Source organism: Schistocerca serialis, chromosome 5 (genome assembly GCF_023864345.2).
Source record: "Schistocerca serialis cubense isolate TAMUIC-IGC-003099 chromosome 5, iqSchSeri2.2, whole genome shotgun sequence".
In the NCBI taxonomy this organism is placed as follows: Eukaryota; Metazoa; Arthropoda; class Insecta; order Orthoptera; family Acrididae; genus Schistocerca; species Schistocerca serialis.
In genome coordinates, this window is record NC_064642.1 from 361551459 (window position 1) to 361566835 (window position 15377).

A 15377-nucleotide genomic window follows, 5' to 3' on the forward strand; every position below is an offset into this window, starting at 1 on the left:
TTTCTAACAAAGATCTGAATGCTAAAATCTGAACGCTTTGGTCGATCTTAATGATCGACATTTCATATAAAAGCATATCATTAAAATGACAAATGTTGTAAATATCAACTCTGTAACTTTATTTGTTTAAAAGATATAGTTAATTTAAATTATCAGTATGTTCAGTTAAGCATCAGATCATCATTTCCTCTACACAAAACACATTGAAAGATGACAGCATGACACCTTATTGAATCATTAGGTAACAGGATATTTGTTGTAAAGTTTAGTGCATAATAGTTACTTTTGTTCTTTATTTATTTATCAGGAAGCACATTGGTGCAAGGCTACAGGCCACGACATTCAAAGTTAAGAAGAAAATTGTATTGGTTTTGTGTAAAAGAATTTAACGTTTATTGTGTGATGGGTATTATTGTTACTTTATTTAGAACATGAAAGTGGTCAAGCTTTGATTATTTAAATATGTTAAAATGTAAAATAATGTAGAATAAGCTGTAGCCAATCAGATGGTACGCTTCAGGAATGGGAACTGCCCTAGTCAGTTGAGCGAGGATATTCTGCATGCGGGAAACGCGTCATTGAAAAAGAAGGATTAAGGTAATATTGTTAACAAGAAATGAAAGTAAAATATATATATAATTCAAGCTTTCGCAACAAACTGTTGCCTCATCAGGAAAGAGGGAAGGAGAGGGAAAGACGAAAGGATGAGGGTTTTAAGGGAGAGGGTAAGGAGTCATTCCAATCCCGGGAGCGGAAAGACTTACCTTAGGGGGAAAAAAGGACGGGTATACACTCGCACACACACACATATCCATCCACACATATACAGACACAAGCAGACATATTTAAAGACAAAGAGCGCTTTCAGATGGTAAGTCACATCATCTTTGTTTTTAAATATATTTTTCCCGCGTGGAATGTTTCCCTCTATTTTACAAAGATGATGTGACTTACCAAACAAAAGCGCTGGCACGTTGATAGACACACAAACATACACACAGAATTCAAGCTTTCGCAACAAACTGTTGCCTCATCAGGAAAGAGGGAAGGAGAGGGAAAGACAAAAGGATGTGGGTTTTAAAGGAGAGGGTAAGGAGTCATTCCAATCCCGGGAGCGGAAAGACTTACCTTGGGGGAAAAAGGACGGGTATACACTCGCACACACACACATATCCATCCACACATATACAGACACAAGCAGACATATTTAAAGACAAAGAGTTTGGGCGGAGATGTCAGTCGAGGCGGAAGTGCAGAGGCTAAGATGATGTTGAATGACAGGTGAGGTATGAGTGGCGGCAACTTGAAATTAGCGGAGATTGAGGCCTGGTGGATAACAGGAAGAGAGGATATATTGAAGAGCAAGTTCCCATCTCCGGAGTTCGGATAGGTTGGTGTTAGTGGGGAGTATCCAGATAACCCGGACGGTGTAACACTGTGCCAAGATGTGCTGGCCGTGCACCAAGGCATGTTTAGCCACAGGGTGATCCTCATTACTAACAAACACTGTCTGCCTGTGTCCATTCATGCGAATGGACAGTTTGTTGCTGGTCATTCCAACATAGAATGCGTCACAGTGTAGGCAGGTCAGTTGGTAAATCACGTGGGTGCTTTCACACGTGGCTCTGCCTTTGATCGTGTACACCTTCCGGGTTACAGGACTGGAGTAGGTGGTGGTGGGAGGGTGCATGGGACAGGTTTTACACCAGGGCGGTTACAAGGGTAGAAGCCAGAGGGTAGGGAAGGTGGTTTGGGGATTTCATAGGGATGAACTAAGAGGTTACGAAGGTTAGGTGGACGGCGGAAAGACACTCTTGGTGGAGTGGGGAGGATTTCATGAAGGATGGATCTCATTTCAGGGCAGGATTTGAGGAAGTCGTATCCCTGCTGGAGAGCCACATTCAGAGTCTGATCCAGTCCCGGAAAGTATCCTGTCACAAGTGGGGCACTTTTGTGTTTCTTCTGTGGGGGATTCTGGGTTTGAGAGGATGAGGAAGTGGCTCTGGTTATTTGCTTCTGTACAAGGTCGGGAGGGTAGTTGCGGAATGCGAAAGCTGTTGACAGGTTGTTGGTGTAATGGTTCAGGGATTCCGGACTGGAGTAGATTCGTTTGCCACGAAGACCCAGGCTGTAGGGAAGGGACCGTTTGATGTGGAATGGGTGGCAGCTGTCATAATCGAGGTACTGTTGCTTGTTGGTGGATTTGATGTGGACGGACGTGTGAAGCTGGCCATTGGACAGATGGAGGTCAACATCAAGGAAAGTGGCATGGGATTTGGAGTAGGACCAGGTGAATCTAATGGAACCAAAGGAGTTGAGGTTGGAGAGGAAATTCTGGAGTTCTTCTTCACTGTGAGTCCAGATCATGAAGATGTCATCAATAAATCTGTACCAAACTTTGGGTTGGCAGGCTTGGGTAACCAAGAAGGCTTCCTCTAAGTGACCCATGAATAGGTTGGCGTATGAGGGGGTCATCCTGGTACCCATGGCTGTTCCCTTTAATTGTTGGTATGTCTGGCCTTCAAAAGTGAAGAATTTGTGGGTCAGGATGAAGCTGGCTAAGGTAATGAGGAAAGAGGTTTTAGGTAGGGTGGCAGGTGATCGGCGTGAAAGGAAGTGCTCCATCGCAGCGAGGCCCTGGACATGCGGGATATTTGTGTATAAGGAAATGGCATCAATAGTTACAAGGATGGTTTCCGGGGGTAACGGACTGGGTAAGGATTCCAGGCGTTCGAGGAAGTGGTTGGTGTCTTTGATGAAGGATGGGAGACTGCATGTAATGGGTTGAAGGTGTTGATCTACGTAGGCGGAGATACGTTCTGTGGGGGCTTGGTAACCAGCTACAATGGGGCGACCGGGATGATTGGGTTTGTGAATTTTAGGAAGAAGGTAGAAGGTAGGGGTGCGGGGTGTCGGTGGGGTGAGGAGGTTGATGGAGTCAGGTGAAAGGTTTTGTAGGGGGCCTAAGGTTCTGAGGATTCCTTGAAGCTCCGCCTGGACATCAGGAATGGGATTACCTTGACAAACTTTGTATGTGGTGTTGTCTGAAAGCTGACGCAGTCCCTCAGCCACATACTCCCGACGATCAAGTACCACGGTCGTGGAACCCTTGTCCGCCGGAAGGATGACAATGGACCGGTCAGCCTTCAGATCACGGATAGCCTGGGCTTCAGCAGTGGTGATGCTGGGAGTAGGATTAAGGTTTTTTAAGAAGGATTGAGAGGCAAGGCTGGAAGTCAGAAATTCCTGGAAGGTTTGGAGAGGGTGATTTTGAGGAAGAGGAGGTGGGTCCCGCTGTGACGGAGGACGGAACTGTTCCAGGCAGGGTTCAATTTGGATAGTGTCTTGGGGAGTTGGATCATTAGGAGTAGGATTAGGATCATTTTTCTTCGTGGCAAAGTGATACTTCCAGCAGAGAGTACGAGTGTAGGACAGTAAATCTTTGACAAGGGCTGTTTGGTTGAATCTGGGAGTGGGGCTGAAGGTGAGGCCTTTGGATAGGACAGAGGTTTCGGATTGGGAGAGAGGTTTGGAGGAAAGGTTAACTACTGAATTAGGGTGTTGTGGTTCCACATTGTGTTGATTGGAATTTTGAGGTTTTGGAGGGAGTAGAGCTGGAAGTGGGAGGTTGAGTAGATGGGAGAGACTGGGTTTGTGTGCAATGAGAGGAGGTTGAGGTTTGCTGGAAAGGTTGTGAAGGGTGAGTGAGTTGCCTTTCCGGAGGTGGGAAACCAGGAGATTGGATAGTTTTTTGAGGTGAAGTGTGGCATGCTGTTCTAATTTGCAGTTGGCCTGTAGGAGGATGCTCTGAACAGCTGGTGTGGATGTGGGAGAGGAAAGATTGAGGACTTTTATTAAGGATAGGAGTTGATGGGTGTGTTCATTGGCTGAGTTGATGTGTAGGTGAAGGATTAGGTGGGTGAGGGCAATGGATTGTTCAGTTTGGAACTGGTATAGGGACTGATGGAAAGAAGGGTTGCAGCCATATATATATATATATATAAATAAAACAGGAAAGACTTACCTTAGGGGGAAAAAAGGACAGGTATACACTTGCACACACACACACACACACACACACACACACACACACATATATCCATCTGCACATACACAGACATATATATATTGAGAGGCCAATGACGTTGGAGATTTGTTCCTCAATTTCGTCCCATGGAACTTGGCATGTAAATAAATAATAACAAACTGAAAGATAATGTCGTTAAGCTTCAAAACAGATTTGAGTTTCTACCAATGGAAGACAATCTTAATATTGAAGGCGAAAGAAACTCAAGAAAATAAAGTGACTTTCTACAATTATGTCTGAACTGATGGCACCCTCATAAAACATAATCATAGTGAATACCAATAAGATCTGAAATCCACAGAAATCAGCTACCTTGAATGTTTTATTTTTAAAAAATTGCAATTTTGTACTCATCTCCTTTTATATTTTATTTCACCTATATTTTAGATGACACTTTATGCATTATTTCATTCAAATCAATCCATTATCACGAAGGCTTTTATACACATAATATGCCAGGTATCTGAAGATATTAGAACTGAAAATCAATGAAACAAATGAGATCAAGTCAAAAAATCGGTAACACATCCAAGTGCTTTTGAGAGGAGCAGTTTGCATACTTTGTACAAAGAGTGCCATAAATTAATAAGTAAAAGTGGATAAACACAGACTCCAAATCCAAAGATCCTGGATTTGAGCCCCGAACAGTCTACGGATTTTTCCTGTTGCTTATCAACTCTGGCAATGAATTGTTAATGTGAAAAATATTGAGCTACATCGTGGTTCAGGATCTACATTAAACTGTAGGTTCTGCTAAACTGGTTGGGTGAGTTAGCTCAAAAGTCAGAGGAAGGCAAACAGCATACCACCTTAAACAGGACCATGGTTAAAAGTACTGTCAAGTTAAAGCCAAACTTTGGGTTTATGACAGCTTTAAATTTTATACTTAATTACAATCATTTGAAAATGACTCCACAATCAAAACTGAGCAGTAATGAAAGCAAAATAAAGTTATGTTTTAGTCCATCTAATGGCAACCAGTGTGACAGGCTGCCATCATTTAGACAATTTGTGTGGACTTTGGGTTAATACTGAAAGTTTCCAATATCTCTCTGAATGCACTAATGTATTCATAGTTTTCTCCACACCTGAAGGAGACATAACTTGAGGTGTTTGATGGCATTAACACTGTATTCTTTGTTGTACTTAAGAAAATTAATCTGCTTTATTAAATGTATGTTAAATGTGTTACCCAAATTCATTGGGAGCTTACCTGACTCGCTGCTTTATCAGTCTTTATTCCAAAAAATCTATGTCCAGTATCCGGTGAGCCGAAAATATAACCAAACGCCCTTGAATCGGACATATCTTGTGCAATAAATGATATTTTGTGAACAGGATGATGGTACAAGCAATCCTGTAAATAAAAATTGAGGAAGGATTTATAAAAAGGAAAGAAGATTTGTATAAAGGAAAGCAGTGCTGTGCATCTTATTAAAAACAGTTTTCTAAATACAGCAGCATAAACAGACTGTGACATTCAGCATCATTACATTTCAGAAGGTTTCTGAGCTGTCTGTACAATCTCCCTACTCATTTTATTTCCTTTCAGTAAGTACAGATAAACACAATACGGAGAAAATGATCACGAATATTTACATTGTTTTTCAAGCTACTTGGAATACTTTTTTAATGAATTGCACCTCACAAAACTATCATGCTGTAAGACATGGTTCAGATTTAAACTCATATCATTCTATTGACATCAGGAAATAAAATAAACTAAGTGAAGAATCTTCTGTGTCAAATAGATTATGAAAAGACATATCAAAGTTTTCTGCAGGCTATGTTTGCTTTCTTCACAAGTCTTTTAAACAAGGAACAATCTGCACTCAAGAAATTTCCTTCTTAAATCTTATATTCATATTGGAAATAAGAACTGAGAGCAGATGTTTTTAGAAATTCATAAATAAATGAGTAACATACTGAACTGTCACAGCTAATGAAGCAGCTCATTTTCTGAAATTTAATTTATGAGTGAAGAAACTATTTCCATTCTTGAGATCAGTGTGACTAACTTCTCTAATGACTATAAATAACTCCTCCTCCCCCTCTTCACTTACTCTTTTGCCTACATGCACCGTGACATGAAGCTGCTCTTTCTTTTACATTTATGAGATTTCTAACCAAATTACTTTTCATAAATTTAAATGGCAATCAATGATTCTCAAGCTCTTTCAGCTACCATTTGATGGGAGAATAATATACAGGACATGAAATTTTATTTCTCATATAAGAAAGTCAATAACAAAATGCAATGCATGGTATTTAATAATAATAATAATAATAATGGCATGTGACAAGGGCCTCTCATAGGGTAGACCGCTCGCCTGGTGCAAGTCTTTCCGATTTGACGCCACTTCGATGACTTAAGGGTCGATGGGGATGAAATGATTATGATTAGGACAACACAACACCCAGTCCCTGAGCGGAGAAAACCTCTGACCCAGCCAGGAATCGAACCCGGGCCCTTAGGATTCACAGTCCGTCGCGCTGACCACTCAGCTACCGGGGGCGGACCATGGTATTTAATGAAATGGCATGAATATTTGAGAATTAAATATCAAAATACAGTAGGCCTACTCATTAGAAAAACAAACATCAGCTGGTCCAACCATAACTATTACATCTAGTGGTTCACTGCAACCTCCTGATGTGTCGTGTATCTTACATATTTTTACGCCCACACTGTGACTTGAAGGTGAATGCTTGACCAAAACTAGCTGTCTGGAAATAAATACTGATAATAACAAGTTCTGATGGTTACAGGCTGTGCAGCCCTGACCACAAAAAATAATCAATTGTCATGGATGGTTGTCTTTTATTTATTTTCCATGCAGCTCAGTTACTTCTTGCACAATTGATCAGCAAAAGCATTTGGTGCGATCAAAGGTGCAGACATAAGAAATACACCCAAAGACATTTGGAAAATCAGACTAGTGGGAAGAGAAAACAAGAATGGATTAATTATTGGATGTTACAGGACCTATCCATTTAATGAGCTGTCACTGAAATATGGTTTCCAGGGTTTTGTTACAAAATAACATGAAAGTATGCAAAAAACTTAAATTCTTGGTTCAGTATCTATCAAAAGCAGATATATCCAAAAGGATTTAATGGTTTTCATTACTGACTTGTCCGCCCCTGGTAGCTGAGTGGTCAGCGCGACGGAATGTCATACCTAACAGTCCAGGTTCGATTCCTGGCTGGGTCGGAAATTTTCTCCACTCACGGACTGGGTGTTGTGTTGTCCTAATCATCATCATTTCATCCCCATCGACACACAAGTCGCCGAAGTGGCGTCAACTCGAAAGACATGCACCAGGCGAACAGTCTACCCGATGGGCGGCCATAGTCACGCGGCATTTACATTACATTACTGACTTCTCTACAGGATAACCTGATGTTAGTCATTCTCACGGATTAGTGACCTCAAAAACACTGTACAATCAACACAGGGTTTGATAAGAAAAGTGGCACATTTTTGGAGAATCTCTTTTACTGAAGCAACAGCAATCAAAATTGAAGTTGCAGCTGCATTTCTAGGAAGTACACACTTGTAACAGCTGCATAGGTGTTGTATACATCTGTTCCAGTGAAGAAGTTGACACTGTGGAGTTGGGTGTCATCCTGGGAAGAAATAAAAGAGTTTAACATCCAGTCCATAATGACAACATTAGAGATGGAGCACTTGCTCAGATTAGACAGGGACAGGGAGCAAAACTGGGTGTGTTATGTTCAAAGGAATCATTTTGTTATTTGCCTTATTCGGTTTAGAAAAACCAAGAAAAAACAAAAAAAATCTGAATGATTGGAAGGGAATTTGGACCTCACCACTCATGAATGCAAAACCAGTATTTGGTCACTACTTGTCAGTAGCTGTGCAAACCTAGTAATTGACTGACCACTAATGTTCACAGTTCCTATAGTGCACAATGTTCTATTTAAACTGACAATGAGCAGTATTCAAGCTGTGTCATGAGCATAATTGGGGGATATATTTTCCCAGTGTGAACTTCTGATGGTGAGGTCTCAGGTTTCAGTTCACACAAGTGCTAAGACCCATGAAATTCATTGCTGCCACCTGACAAAGATTCAACTGATCAATAACAATCTGTGTGTGTCGGTTACATCTACACAGCAAAGCAATATTTACATTGTATATATGAAATTTTTGCATTCTTGTAACAGCAGTATACAGGTCAGGGTGCAATTTATTTTTCAAATATTTGCAATATTATAAGTTGCTAAAGTTACGAGATCATATACGAGTGTTTTGTGTTGCTAATATAATCAATATGGGAGGAAATTCTTTACTAAGAAATTAACTACATCGAACTTATTAAAATCAGTCAGAGCCCAGAATCTACTATGTAATTAATTTAAGCATATTGAACACTGATGAATTTATTGCAGATAACTAGTTGCATTCAGGCAGCAATCTTGAAGGTAAAAAATTAAGACACATTAATTTCACACATTCATCACATCTATTAGAAAGTAATCACATTTGAAAATAACCCACTGAATTCAAACAAGGACACATCATGAGTTAATTACTATGTCGAATATACATTTTAACTACATGTTACTACAAAAGCAAATAAATATAAGTTTAAGTGTACCAAGTGTGAATATTTAAAAAATTCTAATAGTGTTATTAGGAAACATAAATGAAAATATACATGTTCTATATCACACAGACAAGAAGAACTTAGAGGTGAGTGTAGCCTTGATAACTTCACAATGATGTAAAACAATCTAAAACACAATAAAATAATAGGAACTGTTGTGTCGTGTAGCTTAGTAAAAGATAATGAAACAGGAACGAAATTCAGTATTGGACAAAGTACCACTAGTGATGCTAACTATTCAGATACTCAACAGAAAAAACACAGTAGCATAAAAAACATATGCAGACAGTAACACAGTAAGTGAGAATGAAAACTGTGCTGCTTTTTGAAAGTTAAGAAGTTCCAGCAATTAACTGTTTGCAAAAGAAATTCGAACCTTCCAAGCCATTTTGAGAAGTGGGAAAGAGATTTTCATCAATATCTTCTGTTCATGTACCTGTACAAGCAACAAGAGTCTACTGTAGGTAGGTAACAAATAACACAATTCATAGACAGCTTTAAAATAATACTCTTCAAATGCCAAGATGAGTACTGCAGTGGAAAATTTTGGATGTGGTAGAAGCAATGTAATTAGAACAGGTAACCCTCAGCAAGAACCGGCTGCTGTGGTATGCAAGCAATCTAGCTCTCTTTGCCCTCAGTATGGAAGAAGTACTAGGCTACAAAAAACTGCCCCAAAACTGGGATTACAAATACTGTTTGAGAAAACTCTCCATGAAACCCATATAAGTATAAGTGATCAGCTAATTAACACAGTGGAGCAACTTAAAAACCTGGAAGAAAAAAAATCTGACAAAATCTATTCAAAAAAGCATCATGGATAAATAGTACCAACAAAACGCATAAAGCTCATATTTAGCCTTGTCAATACATAATAATAGATGATTTATGAGATCCAACACTATAAAATTTGATCGCTCACAGATTCAATCTACGCTTGTGAAACTATATCAAAATTAAAATGGAAAGTAGAACAGATCAGCTTCTCAAAACTAAAGGAAGAATCATCAGGACTTGCATAAATAAATAAAAAATCAGCTAAAAGGAGTCTGGAACACCATCCAAAATGGGCTGTCTATCGAGAAGTTGATCCAATCTCCATTGTATCTTGAGACAATCAGAAAACAGGATCTAGTCACAACTGGTGATGAGAAATCTCAGGCAGGAGACAGGAAGATTATGGATCAAAAGAATCCAGCATGATATCAATGCAGTTGAACACGAGATAGCAAATACAGAGAACAAAGACAGAATTAACATCCTTCTGAAGACACACAATTTTTCAGCAGTGGCACATAGAGTGGCTACATAGGTTTCATGTGAATTGAGGAAAATTGGCATGAATGAAAAGGTACTGGGCACACTACAAGAATCAAACAATATGACCTTCAAGGAAGAAGTGAATGCTGACTGACTCATATAGTCCAATGTGATGAACAAAGATAACATTATCAGAAAGAAGCACAACATACTTATAGCACCACAGCTTATGAGCAGGGCACTCTTACATATACACTCCTGGAAATGGAAAAAAGAACACATTGACACCGGTGTGTCAGACCCACCATACTTGCTCCGGACACTGCGAGAGGGCTGTACAAGCAATGATCACACGCACGGCACAGTGGACACACCAGGAACCGCGGTGTTGGCCGTCGAATGGCGCTAGCTGCGCAGCATTTGTGCATCGCCGCCGTCAGTGTCAGCCAGTTTGCCGTGGCATACGGAGCTCCATCGCAGTCTTTAACACTGGTAGCATGCCGCGACAGCGTGGACGTGAACCGTATGTGCAGTTGACGGACTTTGAGCGAGGGCGTATAGTGGGCATGCGGGAGGCCGGGTGGACGTACCGCCGAATTGCTCAACACGTGGGGCGTGAGGTCTCCACAGTACATCGATGTTGTCGCCAGTGGTTGGCGGAAGGTGCACGTGCCCGTCGACCTGGGACCGGACCGCAGCGACGCACGGATGCAAGCCAAGACCGTAGGATCCTACGCAGTGCCGTAGGGGACCGCACCGCCACTTCCCAGCAAATTAGGGACACTGTTGCTCCTGGGGTATCGGCGAGGACCATTCGCAACCGTCTCCATGAAGCTGGGCTACGGTCCCGCACACCGTTAGGCCGTCTTCTGCTCACGCCCCAACATCGTGCAGCCCGCCTCCAGTGGTGTCGCGACAGGCGTGAATGGAGGGACGAATGGAGACGTGTCGTCTTCAGCGATGAGAGTCGCTTCTGCCTTGGTGCCAATGATGGTCGTATGCGTGTTTGGCGCCGTGCAGGTGAGCGCCACAATCAGGACTGCATACGACCGAGGCACACAGGGCCAACACCCGGCATCATGGTGTGGGGAGCGATCTCCTACACTGGCCGTACACCACTGGTGATCGTCGAGGGGACACTGAATAGTGCACGGTACATCCAAACCGTCATCGAACCCATCGTTCTACCATTCCTAGACCGGCACGGGAACTTGCTGTTCCAACAGGACAATGCACGTCCGCATGTATCCCCCTGTCCCCTATTGAGCATGTTTGGGACCGGATGAAGCGTCGTCTCATGCGGTCTGCACGTCCAGCACGAACGCTGGTCCAACTGAGGCGCCAGGTGGAAATGGCATGGCAAGCCGTTCCACAGGACTACATCCAGCATCTCTACGATCGTCTCCATGGGAGAGTAGCAGCCTGCATTGCTGCGAAAGGTGGATATACACTGTACTAGTGCCGACATTGTGCATGCTCTGTTGCCTGTGTCTATGTGCCTGTGGTTCTGTCAGTGTGATCATGTGATGTATCTGACCCCAGGAATGTGTCAATAAAGTTCCCCCTTCCTGGGACAATGAATTCACGGTGTTCTTATTTCAATTTCCAGGAGTGTAGATCAATGTCTCCATGACAATGCTATACAAAAGCAACTTTTATATAGACCAGAATCTTTGTTCTTAAATTACTGGTGTTGGTTGGAGAAACACAATAATATCTGACAAACTCATGATACATACTATCAAGAGAATAAGTCTATGCCCTTATGCAATCAGTTTTCAATTAGAAGACATTCAGAAAGTAATTCAGTTTGGAAAATGTGAACTGTATCTTAAGACCAGACCTATGTGAAACTTGTGGAGCCTGCAGTTACACACATAAATGTAATGCCCCCCCCCCCCCCCCTTGTCATTACAGAAGAAAATATGCTCAGCATCTGCAAATCAGTTCGTATAATCTCAGCATTTTTTTTCCCTCTCTACAGACAGCATTCTGAAATTCTTTTCTGTTCTGTATATTATGTGCATAGATTAAATGACCGTACACTCAAGTACTAACATTAAAATAAAATTAGTAAAAAACTGTCTCAATTACACTGTCATTTATTAAAAGTAAGACCAGTTTTGCCTCTAGTAGTAGGCCATCTTCAGATAATGCACCATCCGGCTTATGTTGACTAACATTGATTATGCTTGGAATAGCTGTGCTGATCCTAGTTGCAGAACTACCGTTTTGCAACTGAGGTCAGCACAACTGTTCCAGGTATCATCAACATGAGCTGCATGGTGTATTGTCTGCAGATGGCCTACTACTAGAGACCAAAACCAGTCATATTTTTAATAAATGACTGTATGACTGAGACAGTTTTTCACTAACCTTAATTAACTGACAGATGACTGTTTCCCAATAATGTTATCTAAAATCATAACGTTAAAGTGTCTAATATTCACACTTTTATGTGACTAACATCTGCCCATCATTTAAGCAACAAGAAAAAAATTTAACATGCTGCAACACCTGAATATTTGGGGACATCCACCAGGGGCAATTTTTGGTGCTTATTTAGAGGTGAAATGTCACACAAGTTTCTAACAATTTCCAGTGAAAGACACTGTAGGAAAGATGACACCCTATATGTGAAGACTTACTTTTAGAAATCTAAGATATGTAGTCATCTTATTGCTAGTAAGAAAATATTAGTGCCTCCAATTTCATTTCACAAAATGCTCACAAATCAAAAATAGTTAAATACAGGCTTACACAGCAGTATATCAGCAGTTGTTGTTCTTGTGCATCATTCACAAAAGGAATAGGATAGAGTAAAAGCAACAGTTGTACAATATATTTCTGCCAGCATCTTGCAGAGTACTAACGCAGATGTAACAGCCTTAATAAAGAACAAGCACTGTGGTAATTTAGCTGAAATACAGTGTACTGTTGTGGTTAGACAACTGCAACACACTGTGTAATATATATGTAAAATGAGAAGATTGTGCATGGTTAGCTCAGGACCCCTAAGCAGAATTGGTTGAAAACATGTTTTCAGATTAACAGAATGAAACAGGATTTAAAATGTCATTATGAACTGCCTTAGAACAAGTAAAAGATAGAATATACTCAAGGAGGAGATATGCGCTGGATATAAAAAAGGCTAGGAAATAGCCAAGCACTATCAGATTTAATTGCTGTAAGATGATGTTCACGAATTTATTATAATTTACTGGTGAAATCACTACAATGACATGACACTTCCTGTTAATTGTATAAATCTCAGAGAATTTATTGCTTGAAAAAGTGAATTAATTAAATCTGACAGTGTGATGTGCTCATCATTCTTGCAAAAAATATTTAATGGCTCGTGGTTATGCCAATAACCAGAAGTAGTGATGTGCTGTCACATTATTTAAATAGTTGATGAAACAGGTTTTATCAGCTTCTTGTCTTGTCACTGATGCCAGCTTGAGACAGCTACTGATATTTATATTGCCCTGACTCTGTTTCAATTCCCGAGAAACAAAATTAACGATTTCTCACAGTGTGTCCAATAATGACAATTATAAGTTTTTTTCCTTGAGTTTAAAGTTTCTGTGGGAAAGGTTACTAATTATGCAAGAAGAAGAAGGAGGAGGAGGAGAAGAAGAAGAAGAAACAACCAACACAACAGCAACATAGCATTAGAAGGAACAGTAAAATGTTGTGTATTATAAAAATATTGTTACAAATATTAATGGATTAGAGTATCAGTAATGAAATATTTCCTCGCTTCTCACACAAAAATTCACTTCCATGATTATTACAAAACTGATGTGCAGTGCAAATAGATGTTTATATTCTTCAATTTACTATTTTTAGGAATACACAGTGAAAACAAAAAATGTAACATGTTTTAAATGTTTAATATCTACTAAAGATAAAAATTGGTTTTAATCCAGTTTATTATACAAATACCAATATTTACTGACATTTGTGTTGAAGATTATGAGAAAATTAATGCTACTGCTAACAAAATATTGTTTCTTTCTTACCCCTGTCTTTTCATCCCTGAGACGCAAACCATCTATGGCAATATTTATGTTGATCCTTTGCTTGTGTTCTCCAGCAGCTCTGATTGCCATTTTGAGATCTGCCAAAGCCTCTTGACACATTCGGTCACCACGAGCTTCGTTGACCTCCAAAATTCCAATCAATTTAGCCTTGAAGCTCACCCCTTCTCCCAAGAATCTTGAGGGCTCATTCTTATCTGAAAAAAGAGAGATAAGTGCATAAATACTTGTTCTTAATTGTACATAAAATTATCAGAGAGGTTTTAAAATACAAAATTTTCTATAAATACAAGTTATTAGCTATTACAAATTCACAGATGAAGGATCTTAACTTTATTAAAAGTCAACAGACAGGTGAGATACCATGTTCATATGTCATAATAACATTGCTTTCGTTTAACGATCACATACAGGTAAAACAACATACTGACACCTTAGTTAATACTGTCAGACGTGGCCTTTTTTCATTCAGAATCCTGTGTTGCCTGCAGCAACAGAGTTGACATCAGCTCAGTAATTTCATTATTTAAGTGCTTGTGCTAGCACATGCAGCATGGCTAATAACAACATGCATCTAGATGAAACGTGTGGAACAAAAATGTGCAAGTGACACTTTTTATGTGCTGCTAAAATTACACAAGTTTATGAAAATCTAAGGCTTACTCACATTTACAGGGACTGGTTTTCTTCCTTAAAGTTTGCATGAGATGAGTATTTTTTCATACACACATTTATAACCACTGTAGTATGACTGAAGTGTCTGCTTAAACAGCAGTAATGGCTTCTAGCAGTTTAGGCAACACCATGTCATGCCCATGGGCTCTTATCACACAAACAAGATCATGTTGCACACAGGCAAGAGGTGTAAGTATTAACAACATCCTATCACTAACACGTATCCTACACTCCGGCATCTGCATTGATTTTCACTCCTAAGAAGGGTTATACACATTTCATTGATCCAGAGTGTGTGGGAAGGGAGGGGAGTGAGGGTGAGTCGTGCCATGCTCAGTGCTGCTGCCAGCACACCCCTGGATCAATACCCAGCATTCAGTGTACAGTGGGGCTTCACAGAGGATGGACAGCTTGCCATGTTTCAGTAACAGGCACACAGGCTGAATTATATCAAGCTTTGTAAACTGCAGTGCTAGGCTGTGATTTGTGTTGTGTTTTGTTATTTACGTGTGTTCAATAAAGTTTCCCCTGTTTATGCATGACATATATTGAAATTATCAAAAACAGTCTCTGGTATGAATGCTTACCACCTGATATGTATATTTGTAAAAGATAAATAACAGTAGTAAATACACTATCCACATAACTCTTCATAAGTAAATACTATTAAATTTAGAG

The 15377-nt window shown here is 40.2% G+C and overlaps 1 protein-coding gene across 1 annotated transcript in view; it reads right to left on the minus strand.

Annotated features, from left to right (window-relative positions):
• LOC126480752 (protein disabled) overlaps positions 1-14894 on the minus strand; it is an 82439-nt gene extending 67545 nt beyond the window's left edge. Inside the window, exons 1-3 of the mRNA XM_050104034.1 lie at positions 14692-14894; positions 14007-14221; positions 5301-5444 (exon numbers count right to left, since the gene is read on the minus strand). Of these exons, the coding sequence (XP_049959991.1) occupies positions 5301-5444; positions 14007-14221; positions 14692-14728 (396 nt within the window). The 5' untranslated portion in view covers positions 14729-14894. The remainder of the gene's footprint in view (positions 1-5300; positions 5445-14006; positions 14222-14691) is intronic.
• Between the last annotated feature and the right edge of the window lie 483 nt (positions 14895-15377).